The 12,357-nt window shown below is 45.1% G+C and overlaps 1 protein-coding gene across 1 annotated transcript in view; it reads right to left on the bottom strand.

Moving 5' to 3' along the window:
* LOC126544329 (receptor-type tyrosine-protein phosphatase H-like) overlaps positions 1-12,357 on the bottom strand; it is a 123,020-nt gene that overhangs the window by 96,459 nt on the left and 14,204 nt on the right. The window contains exons 3-6 of the mRNA XM_050191613.3: positions 11,008-11,325; positions 8,343-8,675; positions 7,672-8,016; positions 6,290-6,616 (exon numbers count right to left, since the gene is read on the bottom strand). Coding sequence (XP_050047570.1) covers positions 6,290-6,616; positions 7,672-8,016; positions 8,343-8,675; positions 11,008-11,325 — 1,323 coding nt within the window. The remainder of the gene's footprint in view (positions 1-6,289; positions 6,617-7,671; positions 8,017-8,342; positions 8,676-11,007; positions 11,326-12,357) is intronic.

The raw sequence follows: 12,357 nt of genomic DNA, 5'->3' as shown, positions 1-12,357 counted from the left end.
TAGTCGGTTAGTCAGCGCTGAAGTAAAGGAAAGTGCCGTGAAAGCATTCAGATGAATGATGATGACGAAAAGAAAAGCAATGAGTGCATATCTACATTAGCGGCCGCCCTCTAAAGACACTCGTCGAGTTTCGTGTAATTCAGGAACTACAAAAGGAGTTTCGTCCACCATATCGTAGCCGAAGTATCAGGCCATGGACCGGTAATGGCGTCTTCCGGCAGTGGTTGCCTGCCAACAATGGCTAGAAAATTGGTCAACGTCTTTTGTGAGAGCACATATGCTATATGAGTAATCATGCGTGTTCCAGCGTTGCCGGTGTCCGACAACGTTCTATAGATGAGGTAAAAAGCATAGCGGAAACGGCGCTTTAAATATACCTTAGTTTTATTGCGAAAGGAATTTATGTAGACGGCAGGCGCATTGCTGCCGCCGGCGTCGCCGTCACCGTTGGCGTCGCCGCAATGCTCTGTATAAATTCTAAGGGGCATAGCTTTGTTGCCTCGCACCGTATGCTGTATGCGCGAGTAAAAGCTTGGAAGGGTGAGCCGGCGATCGCTCGTCAATCTCGCGCACGCAAGAGTGGAAGCGCGCCGTCTTCCGTCGCGCTCAAGACTCCGGGGGAAGGGTAGACGGGGGGTACGTTCTACCCTGGGTGGCTCGGGCGACCTGGCGCGGGCGAATGCCCGGGCCGATGTACCTTGAAAGCCATCTGCGAAAGGGGCAGATTCCACCACGCGCTGTGGTGTCGCGGCTTAGTTTGCGTTGATGTGAGCGGCAGCACGTAGTTCAATTCGCTCACTGCAGCTGCCACGTTTCTTCACTGCGGCATGTTGGCGGCAAGTTTCCGCGGTCATCGAGTGAGATGTGTTCATGTCTTCTTGTACACGTGACACCATGCTTACTAAATTAGTATGTCTATGTTAAGAAGTTTATACGGCCAATAAAACTGCTATTCTGACTTCGCCTTTCGGTTAGAACTGCGACATATTTGTTTTGTCTATAAGATATGCGCACGAAATAGCCGGATGTCATGATTTAAGGTGAAAGCTGTGTATGATAGCAGTCCCACCTGGGTTACATCACCTTGCATATAATTATACTACCCCCTCCCCACTGCGGTAGCCGGTTGATTCCAATTCAGTGATAATCTTATCGGCATCTGCCCGTTTTCTCAGTTTATCCGTGTTCCCATTCCACTGCAGATTCTGACCTGCCACGACAGCTATGGCGTTGTGCTTCGGAGGACGAAGTCGAGCGTTCGTTGGCGGCCGCAGTGGTCGCGATCAGTCGGTACAATGGGCACTATAAATGGCCCAAACTAATCTGGAGTTTGTCACTACCCATGCCTCACAATCAAATTATGCTTTGGCACGTAAGCCCCAGAATATAAGCAAAGACTGGTTGTTCAACAGTCACACAGACCCCAATTTTTAATTCCAACTACCCACTCACACTGCAAACTACAGCTTAGGCGCAACAGCTCTGAAATCTTACTATGGTACTGTTCATTCATGTCTGACCTCTACAGACATCACAGACACACTTCAGCTGCCTTTGTTTTATGGAGTAGTGGGTCTGGTCAAGCTGCTGAAATGCAGCCTTTAATTCAATATCCTTCGTCACTAATGTACATTTGGTACTTATGTACTAATGTGGCAAATAAATCAATCAAATGAACTCCCTTGAAAACTGGCTAGTCAACTAGGGCAGTTTCGGATACATTCGAATATTTCCAACGAAATCATCTGTCTCCGTAGTCAGCCTCATGCAGCTCACGTATTCCCAATTTTCTGCACATTGCGATGGTTCTAACTTCGCTTGTGTAAAAAGAAGATTGGGCCAATTCACGTGTCTCCTCATTAGGGGCAATTCGAGAATTCAAACTGGACCGTAGGTCAACATGATACTAAACTACATACTGGAGGCTGTATGTTTTATCTCTTTGTAGACTCCAACGCGAATCTACGGTAAATTCTCACAATAAAACAGCATTTCACGCCATTTATAATGTATTGAGACGTGTTCCACATGATACCTCGTCCCTAGATGTTGGAAAGATGGTCACTTAAAGACATTGCTGTGACTTACACAGACCCAAATATCGGCTTACCCAGCAGCTAGAATCACCAAAGGTGACAAAGTGCAGCATATATCGTATCCAACAACTATTTGTCTTTCTTGCGCATGACAGACGGCACAATAGCTCATTCAGTTCAACCACACCGCTGTCAGAAGCGTCTATAAAGACCTGTCGTGACTTTTCGATTTAGCGGTAAAACTCTACCAAGCTGCCATAGCTCATTGAATTCGCATGGTAGTCTGCTTCACTAGACACTAAGCACATCTCCTTGACAGTGTACACAGTAGGAGATGGGAATACAGCCTTGTGCTGAAACTCGGCCGGGTGCGTTTTGCGGCTCCCTGTCTACGGGCGAGATTGGCCGATGCCGACGACGTTGTGGACAAGCGCTGGCAAACACTATAGGAAGGTGCTATTTTGGGCTTATGGCGGGACCAGCATGGCCGCGAGCCAGTCTTCTGCACAGACTAAGGCTGGGGGTAGCGTTTACGCGCGGATACGTGCACCTCATGCGACGCACCGAGTCTCCACACTGTGAGGTGTGCAGTGTGACTGAGACTATAGGTCATGTGCTTTGTGACTGCCCTAAGTACGTGGAAGAGCGTGAACGGTTGGACAACGACCTTACGCGTCTCGACAGCGCACCGTTGTCGGAGGACGTTATTTTAGGCCCTTGGCCAGATGCTCAATCGAGTTTCAAGGCCATTCAGGCATTACTGAACTTTTTAAAAACTACGGGCTTGGATTGCAGACTTTGAGCATGCCAAATTGCTTGCGATATGTTCTACATCTTCCTTCTATCGTCATCGTCACCCATCATGCACCTCTTCCCTCTTTCTTTCCCTCTTCCCCTTCCCCCAATGCCGAGTAACTGGCTAGAGGAATATACCTCAGGCCGACCTCTCAGCATTTCGTATCATTAAACTTCTCTCTCTCTCTCAGAACAGCGATGTTGCTTATGTCATGGACAGTGTGGTGCAGAACTTGAATGACCCAGTGGAATTAACGAAACTAATGCATGACGTTTTGTTGCATACGTTATATGCTTTTTTTTTCTGGTATGAATAATAATTTTTATAACTTATTTGTCTTTTCACTTCAGCGAAGTCTAGCCAACGTTTCAGCATTTCGCATAAGACATTGTTTCTCTGTCTATTTCTAATTCTATGGGTATATCTAACAAAAGCACTGCTGATACAAAGCTTGAGAAACCATTTGTTCCTAATTACACTCCGAATTTTTTTCTGAAACCGGAATGCTAGCAATTGGTGGCGGTAAGCAATGAACACATCCGTCTGGTTGTGTGTGCTCTTACTCCAATTCATTCTTGAAGCTGAACAAACCACTGGTGGCAGCTGTGAAGGGTACTGTACCCCCCATAGTATACCCCCTATAGTACCTGTAGGTGCTATAGGAGGTATAGCGTGTAGGCTACTGATTTCTTTTTCTGAAGGGTGTGTAAATTGCGGTTATTTCCGACCATTATTATCCACTGATCTGGAAAAGCATGATGATATAAATGGGAATCAGTCCTATAAAGCCGATACCCTGTAACCGTTCATTAGTTCTAATAAGAGCCTTGATGAACTGGTTCCCATGAGATTTTGCTTAGTTTTTCAGTTGTCTGTAAATTATATCTTTAAAGGTGAGATCATGTATTTGGAGAATGCATGGTAATGCATCTTTATGATGATCAGTTGAAACGCTTTTAGATTGGAAAGTGAATGTTTTCATGCAATACGAAAGAACAAAGGCAGTAATAGACAGTTTTAGTTTCACGTACATAAAGGCTTTGCGTACGTAGAGCTCTTACGTGTGACAAGTGCGCCTGCGCAGAACGCAAACGGTTTGCGGGAGTCTCACGGACGTACGTGAGACTCAATAGTTTGCGTGCGTTCCTTGCGCACGTAGAGTGCTCCGCTCGGCGGTCTCGCGAGACTTCAAAGAAGCGAGAGCATCATTGCAAGATGGTAGCCAAACACACTGACACGCAGCTCCGCGCCTGCGTTTGTCTAAAAACGACTTGGATTTGTTGCGAGACGTAAGGGAGTGTAACCCCTTCGAGGACAACATGTGGTATAGCACTTCTAGGCATTGCGAAGCACCGATCGGCACAAGAACACATTTTACGTGTTTTGCGCGCCAATCCAACTCGACTGGCTTGGATTTGATTTGTCTTGAATGTCAATGGTTACAGCAGTGTTTATACCTGGTGATAGATGGCGATACATGGTCGCTTTCAGCGTGCGTCGCGTACGTGTAGCTAAAAGCGTTTCAGGTGCAGTGCGCGTATGGTATGTAGAGCTATCACGTTTGCGTGCGCGAAGTCTCAGCGTACGTGTAACTAAAACTGTCGAATACCAAACATTCTAACTGTCTAGCCTTCAGAGAGCCACTTTACCAAAAAAAAAAATGCCCTAGGAGTGGATGTTAATATGTGCACGATACAAGCACTTTATGAAAAAGCAGTGGATTTCAGGATAATTGGATACTCTTAAAATGACCCTGTGAACTCCGCTCTAAAGGGCCGCTACGTGTATACAGTCCGTAACGTGCTGAAAGTTGAACGGAATTTCAGGAGCTTTTCGTTGCTACTTTCTTATAAAGAAATCAGAAGTCTGCTACACTACAGGACAGGCCAGAGTGATGACGTGCTTAGCCCAGTTAGTACTGCAATAGAATTTAATTTCCACGTGAAAGGAAACACTAGAGAAAATACAGATGGTAAAACATTACGCAAACGGTCCCTGCAACAGTCTCACCTAGCGTCTCGTCTGGAGTAATGTATTCCGCAGAGTCTCGCATATATATTAGTGCCTTTGGTAACGTGATTGCTGTAGTTGGGCATATATTACCTCACAGTTACATGTGCATCGTTCTTGGCAGCAATATGGGCATTCTCGATATTACGGAACTGCTATCATCTGTTCTATCCGTCAGAACTAGGTCGATGGCTTACGCCGTCCGTGCTGCATTCACGGTGAGTGTTCAGATAAAAACAACGTGCTGATTCTGCTTGTCATGCTAACAACATGCTTAATACTGTAAAAAGCGAAGATAGGTGACAAAATTGTGAATTTATGTTTAGATTTTTGAAGTAAGCCTAAAGTAAGCAATTTCTTTTTCACATTTCTTTAAATGTTGTAGCATGTCTCGTTAAAGAGATCGTTTGCTATTTCCGTGGCTTCTTGCTACTTTAGTATCACAGGAGATGGAACGCCCGAACTGATAAGCAGGCATCGTTTCCTTCCATAATAAGAAATAGCTTATAGAGCGTCAATTTCCGACGCCACACTCTTAAGTAAAATGACACCCTTTTGCCACACAACAACAATCGCCATCTGTCTCGTCCGCATTTCCCTTCTTTAACGCGGCGAGTCCGGTAGTTCCCCGTAACGAACGGCATGCGCGTTATCAGCTTGACATAGCATTCCCGTCAGGAAAGTAGCGGGCGCGGCGTGTTGAAGAAAGCAAACGCAAGCAAGGCAGATGACGATTATTGTTGTGTGGCAGACATACAGCCCAAAGGGTGTTCTTTTGTCTAAGAGTGCAAGCTGAAGAAAAAAAGAATGCTGGCCTTCAATTGTTTTTTAACGCGTCTACGTTGCGCTATCTCATATTTGTCACCGACTAATAGCCGCCTATGATGTCATGGCCTTGACTTTCTCCGAGTTTCTTAAACGGAAATATTTTTGGCGCTAACGCCAGCCACTAAAGGAACGCGTAATCTCTATTTCGAAGCAGCTATCACAAAACATAAAATAGGCGAAAGATAATTTCGTTTACGTAAATTTTTAGCGCTATGCCAGAATTTCTTTCAGTGTACTAAATACCAGGAGCCTTACTGTAACCACTGAATAATTTCTGATTCTCATCCCATGGAAAGCATGTTGGAAGCTCCAACGTAATTGGAGCAGTGAAACCATTGTGGTTAGCTTCGCAGAAATGCCGTTATTGCTGGAAAACTTTGGAAATAAACAACAGCACACTTTTCCAATCGGCACTGTACTCCTTTTACACGCCCCCACCCCCCCCCCCCCCCATTTGCAGTAACTTAAGATTACTTTCATGAGTAACAGTGGACTGGTGGTGGGAAAGAAATTACTTTTTCAGGAATTTGCACTGTGATGTCATAACTGACGACTATCAATGACAACAAAATTGTACATGCAGTTAACATTGCGAAATCTACATAAAAAGTACACTCACCCACTGCGTCCGTACGGAACACTTCGGTGGACCCGTCGCTGATCATTTCGGAGCCATCGAAATCTCTGTTGAATGCCGTCAAGGTAACCGTGTACTTAGTCCACGGATCGAGACCTCTCAACGTGTGCGAAGGCGTCAAGGAATTGTTGATCATGACCTGTAGACTTGTAGATTCTGTGCAGTTGTTTTCCACTGAGTCATTCACGCCGCACACATTGAGGATGTAACCGTCCAGTGGACCGTTTTTCACTGCTGGTTCCCGCCACTCGATGACGGCGCTCGTTGATTCAACAGTGGTTATACGCAGGTCTCTTGGCTTTCCGGGAGCTTGGCAAGATAATATACAGGGCCTGGTAAGTTGGACGCTTAAACATGACAGAAATAAACAGGCTCTTTGGTTTTTACCGGTTTTACTGGCTGTAATTTTTTTCAAACGGGCGTTCACATTTACAGTTCATAAGCTAACTTTGTTTTACCCACTGGGTTTTTTGTGATGTAATATCACGTCCATGCAGTTGCTTTCTCCAACTTTTTCCTCAAGTTATTACCAATGCTTTTATGTGAAGGTTTCTTGAAGCACATTCGCAACAATTATCAATGCCTCACCCTTAATTAGGTTGACTGAGGCACCGGTTTCATCGCGCGACATTAAGAAACATTCACAGCAACTATTTGACTATCGCCGCATGCCTTTAGTATAGATTCATAAAATTCACTGTCACGGAATTTAACTTTCAGGTTACGTGGTGTAGTTGCTGGAATTTCTTGTTATGCAATTCTTTCAACGCTGAACGTCCTCTCGCCTTTAACCAAACGTGGAGGGATGGGGTGGGGGGGGGGAGGCAAGAGATCTTTCACAATAACAAGTACTAAATCAAGGAAGCTCCTTCTCTCACAGAATTGCCTCCCCCATGCTCATGTATTACCGCTTGAACGTGCTAATTATTCTACATGCGATCTTATAAACATTACTATAACAAAAACCTGTCAAACTATACCCAACCTGGCTTAATTTAGGATGAGCAGATCTATAGTCGGAGGGTTAAATATTAAATTACCAAGGACAACCCACTTTGAAACGCTGCTATGCTAGAGTGCTTCCTTGTGTTAAAATGTTGTTCTACGGCCTAATGCGAGTTTTGGATGCAGTATCTTCTCTGTGCGGATTGGAAATAATAAAAATGACTTGAAATCGACCTACCATTTTCTTTTTGTTCAAATTAGGGTTAGCTTTCAACTAAGATGTGAATTTATACACAGATTTACGATGTGGACTCGTCTTCTATAACAAAAGCATGGGAGTAAAGACAAAGCATTTGCACATCATCAAGCCCAAAGCAACATGTGAACCGCTAGCAAAATCTTTCAGCTGGTGGACTCACCTTCTGCTAGCGTCTGGAAGCAATAGGCAGTCGGTTCCCCAAGGGAAACTTGCTCGCTTCCGTTCGTGTACAAAGCTTCCACTGTCACTAATATCGCACTCCAAGGAGGCAAACCACTCGTGTTGAGCGTGGCAATTTTCGTCCGCACAGTTCTTTGGCTGTCCTCTGTGCACACGAGGCTCGCTGAGGCATTCGAAGGGCACTGATGCTTAGCTGCGACACACCACGTCACGTTGAATGAAGCGGGACGCAGTTCCTGGTAGCCATCTTGCTCGAATGTCCACAGCACAGCAGCATTTCTGCTGGTGATGTCTGTGGCGCTAAATCCTTTGATAATTCCAGGAGCTGCAAAAAGAGGGCATATCCTTCAGGTGATATTCTGCAGTGTGTAAGTTTGGCGCTCTTTTTAACGCTGATAAAACGACGGTGGCTTCATCAACCGGCACTGAGCTTTGCTGAAGGGGACACTACTCTAACTTTTGTTGGCTTATTCGGGCTTATATTAAGTAAGCCGACACACGCCAATATTCAAGCAAATTCTTAGTTATTGGGGAAGGAACCATTTTATAAATACTGTGCAGCTCACTTTTTGCTTCAGTGAGTGCACTATCTATGGCTTTGATCCTTTTGGGGTTTTATATGAACCACGTGTTTTAGTATAAATTACTTACCAGGCGACTTGAAGCAGTCAATAGTCTCTTCCGATTTTGTCACCATTCCGTTTGGATAGCGTCTTTTTGAAGCCACTCCAACAACCACCACACTCTTCGGCTTCAAACTAGGTATGTCGTAGCTGCTTCGATTCAATTCGATTTCCGATACGACACTGCTGCATTCGTTGAGGTAACGCTCCTTGTCTTCCGGACAAATTGCATCTTTATTCACGCAGTAGCGAACCTCGTAGTGATCGTACGAGATGTGTAAAGGTGCCTGCCGTGCCCACTGTACTTGTAAGCCATCCAGTCCGTGTAGAGAAGCTGTTATGTTTTCGATGCGTTCAGGTTCTGAAAGAGGTGCGAATATTACTCAGTGCATTAGTTAAGCATTATTATTCTTCAGATAAATTGATACCTTTAAAATTAGTGTATGCACATGCACTTTTACTCACACAGCAACTCATAAGGTAGAGTGCTGTCTGAGAGGTCTGGGTTCAAAGCATGCAGCCCTTTTTATACTCGTTGGTGCAAGAACGAGACACTTTTGCGGCAACTTCGATCTGTGAATGGGACCTGCCAACAACTATGCGCATTTTCTACATATAGACTTGCGCAACTTCCTTTGTTTACTGCAGCGCAGACATTTTTGGCCTTGATCGGAACGCGCGCAACACGATGCCTGGTGAGACGACGCCTAGGTGTCTGGAGGTGCGTACGGGTGCGTCGCTGCCGGCGGCGGACAAATGGCCCGCTGCGCTGGCCAGTGGTTACTTCGGCTTGTCGGGGTTCCGGCCCCTGTGGGCGCATGCACTCTTCCGCCGTTGCTATGTTTGGAGTCCTTCGGATCGTGCCGCCCCTGTTCCTTTCTTTTTCTGTTCATCACTGCTGGGGGGTGCGCGATGGCAGGCGCTCGCCGAAGGATAGGCCATCGTTCCAGAGACTGGATTCTTTGTTCCCTCTTGTCTCTGTCTAGGGGAGCCATTCGCGGCCACCGGCGACCGTTTCGCGTAATTTTATAGAAATAAGACTCAAATATGGTCGTGCTTGTGACATTGTGTTGTACCTAACACCAGGTTAATAAATAATCTTTGTTCTTTCCGGAGAGCTACGCCTAGGGCCTCCCTTGCTGCGTGCGTGGTCTCGCCTTCCGTTAGCTCGCACCGACTGGTGTCGGGCGCCTATCGATATGTCAGCAGGCGGAGTAGGCTGGAGCAGACGTGGACGCGGTGCTCTGTACGAAAGGCGGCTCGTGGTGCCCGAACCAGTGGTGGTCTTTAGGCGCACGCGATGGGAGCGCGCGCGCCGTGAGCATAGTGTGATTCCAGTAGTTTAGGAGTTACTCTTCTTTTGTTTATCTGGGTCATAGGTAGGTAGCTATGGCGTCTTGTGTGCGGCATTTTGGTCTCCTCGAGAGGCCCAGCATTATAGAATTATAGTAGTAGTTCAATTGGGCGAACTTTGGAGCAGTTGGTGCGACATGCTTAAAGAGGAAAAGAACCGCGACTTCAGACGGGATGTGACGCAGCCGTCACGTCCCGTCTGAAGTCGTGGTTCTTTTCCTCTTTAAATGTAATCATGCAATGATACTTGGAGAAAAAAAATTGAGCGGAAATAAATGAATCTCTTAACATGTTTATGACCTTCTGAGCATGAACACGGTTTTCAGGAGAAAATTCCTCAATATTTATTACAAGAAATGACATCCTGTGCTGTAATTTCTTTAAAAAAAACATTATCGCTGCACACGACAAACGAGGACACGAAGTAACACAAGGCAACGCTTGTGTGTTTCATCTGCCTTGTATGCTTGTTTATTGTGTTGCCGCTGCAGTATCCTAATAAATAGCTACCAACTCGCCCAACTTTCAGTATTTTACAAGTCATGATCATGAAGTTATTTGTGAACCATTAGCGCAGGAATACTTCTTGAAAGTTGAAGTTCTTCTTGTCCTGCATCTATGATCCAAGCACGCGCATCAAAGTTTCTTTTCACTCCTTTAACTATAAGCTTGCGCTATTCTGTACTAGCTTTTCTACCCATCGAGCGCGTTTTCTAACTCTGGTTGGCCAACGCTTATAGTAATAGTGCTAAATAGTGCTGCTGGTTCCGACAGGACGAATTGTTTTGAGGCCATTGTAACGTCTAACTAAAGAACCAATCATCTATAAGCGCCCACGTGATTGCGCGGCAACAAAACTTCGTTAAATCGAAGCATAATTGGGTAGGTGCTCTAAAAGTGCAATTTCCTGTATACGGCAACATTTTTAAGTAGGTATCAGTAAGGATATGCGTTCCAAGGAACGCTCGCGTTAGTGCTTTCTCCCATATTAAAAATGCTTTTTTTAAATAATGGGTGTGAATAATGGGTGTGTTGGTTTTTAAATAATGGGTGTCCCCTTCAAGAATTCGTTGCCACCAAAGTAAGGAACTTTTGCTTTCATTGTCTAAATGAAATAAACCCTTCAATAAAACGGCCGCGACATGGCCACTGTTATTGAAAAAGCTCGAGAACATCGTGTTGAAAAGCAGCAAAGTATTCTCAAGTTAAAATAAATGGACGATATTTACGGTTCGCATTCCTTTTAAACTACGACATGGTTGTGGGATACCCGGTGAGCAACAGCAACAAATTATGAAAGAAGACTTTTCTACAAGTGAGAAAGCTTCGCAACATCATACCTTCAGGGGGTATTTCAATACAACCAAAAGACGAGTTCCCTTGAACACCTAGAGGCGCCACTCGCAGCCTCAGGCTTGTAGCTGGGCTCAGCTCTTCCATGACTGCACTCGTATCCGTGACGTTCTGATCTGAAGTTAGGTGTCCATCCTCTAAGCAAGTCGTATCTGATGAACAATTGGTTTCTTCTGCGCACCATGTTACTTGAAATTGGCTTACTCCTGGACCGTAATGTTGATGAACACTCCAGGATACGAACGCCATGGACGAATTCACAAAAGTGATGTTCAGGTCGCGGACAGATGCGATGTCATTGCTGGCTGCAAAGCAAATGCATCAATTTATCGAAATAAATTTTGGTCAAAGCAAGACGTCGGTGACCTCACTGCTCCCTTACTGCCACTAGAGTGAACTCCGTGGTAACGGGTGCGTGCTGCAACTAACTAGACAAATACACAGTTGACGCTCGGATCTATCTTTTAATTGACAGATGGAAATGGGTCATTGTAAACTTGAAACGTGACGTCTTCGTTGGCTATGTGAGTAAACCTCGGCCGAATCGGAGACTTCGTGCTATTGTAAAATGTAACTGCTCATGTTGGATGGCGACACCTGAAACAGGCCAGTGCTGTTTACGTAAATAAGGCGAAGCTGATAGCAATAAAACGGTGTGATTTTTTCAGAGACCTTCCCCATAGGTTGCGTTGTGGTTTGAGACGCGTCTGATAAATGGGGCGCCTATTCTTGTTTACCTTTTGCGTTAGCGGTCCTGGCTCATAAAATGTAATGTGCAAATCAGCACTGTGGTCCCTGGTGTCCAATCTCTTCCTTCAATGTGCGCGCTAGAACTGAACAGTAACAGTGGCGCAAACCGCTTAAACTGTTCGCACGATGCAACAGACCATGCGCAGAATAATGTCAATGATAAGAAATCCAAGCTCATAAACCATCGATGCCGGTTAGACAAACAAGAAGGCACACTTGCGAAAATGAATGTATTCATTCCATCAAATAAAAGACAAGTAGTCGATATATTACTTACAAAGGTATGTCTATGCATGAAAAAAGAAGAACAACTGTGCTTGAAATATTTCACGCTTCTTTATTAAAGTTTATATGTCATAGGCCACTACTTGTACAGGAATTTATCGCCTAATCGACGGTTTTGGTAGAGCTAAAAAAAATTTAGCTCGACCTGCCTACTAAGTTCAAACGGTCCGCGCTTTGTTTTACACTGTAAAGCTTCTGCTGTAAACTAGACATTGAACATATAGGTATGGGGTATTCTCGCAGTAAGCACTACCAAGCTTAGGAGAGAGCCATTCAGCGTATCATGCGAATTAATTGATTGC

This window comes from Dermacentor andersoni, chromosome 10, assembly GCF_023375885.2.
Source record: "Dermacentor andersoni chromosome 10, qqDerAnde1_hic_scaffold, whole genome shotgun sequence".
Classification (NCBI taxonomy): Eukaryota; Metazoa; Arthropoda; class Arachnida; order Ixodida; family Ixodidae; genus Dermacentor; species Dermacentor andersoni.
The sequence above is the reverse complement of the archived record's forward strand: the minus strand, read 5'-3'. Positions and strand labels throughout refer to the sequence as shown.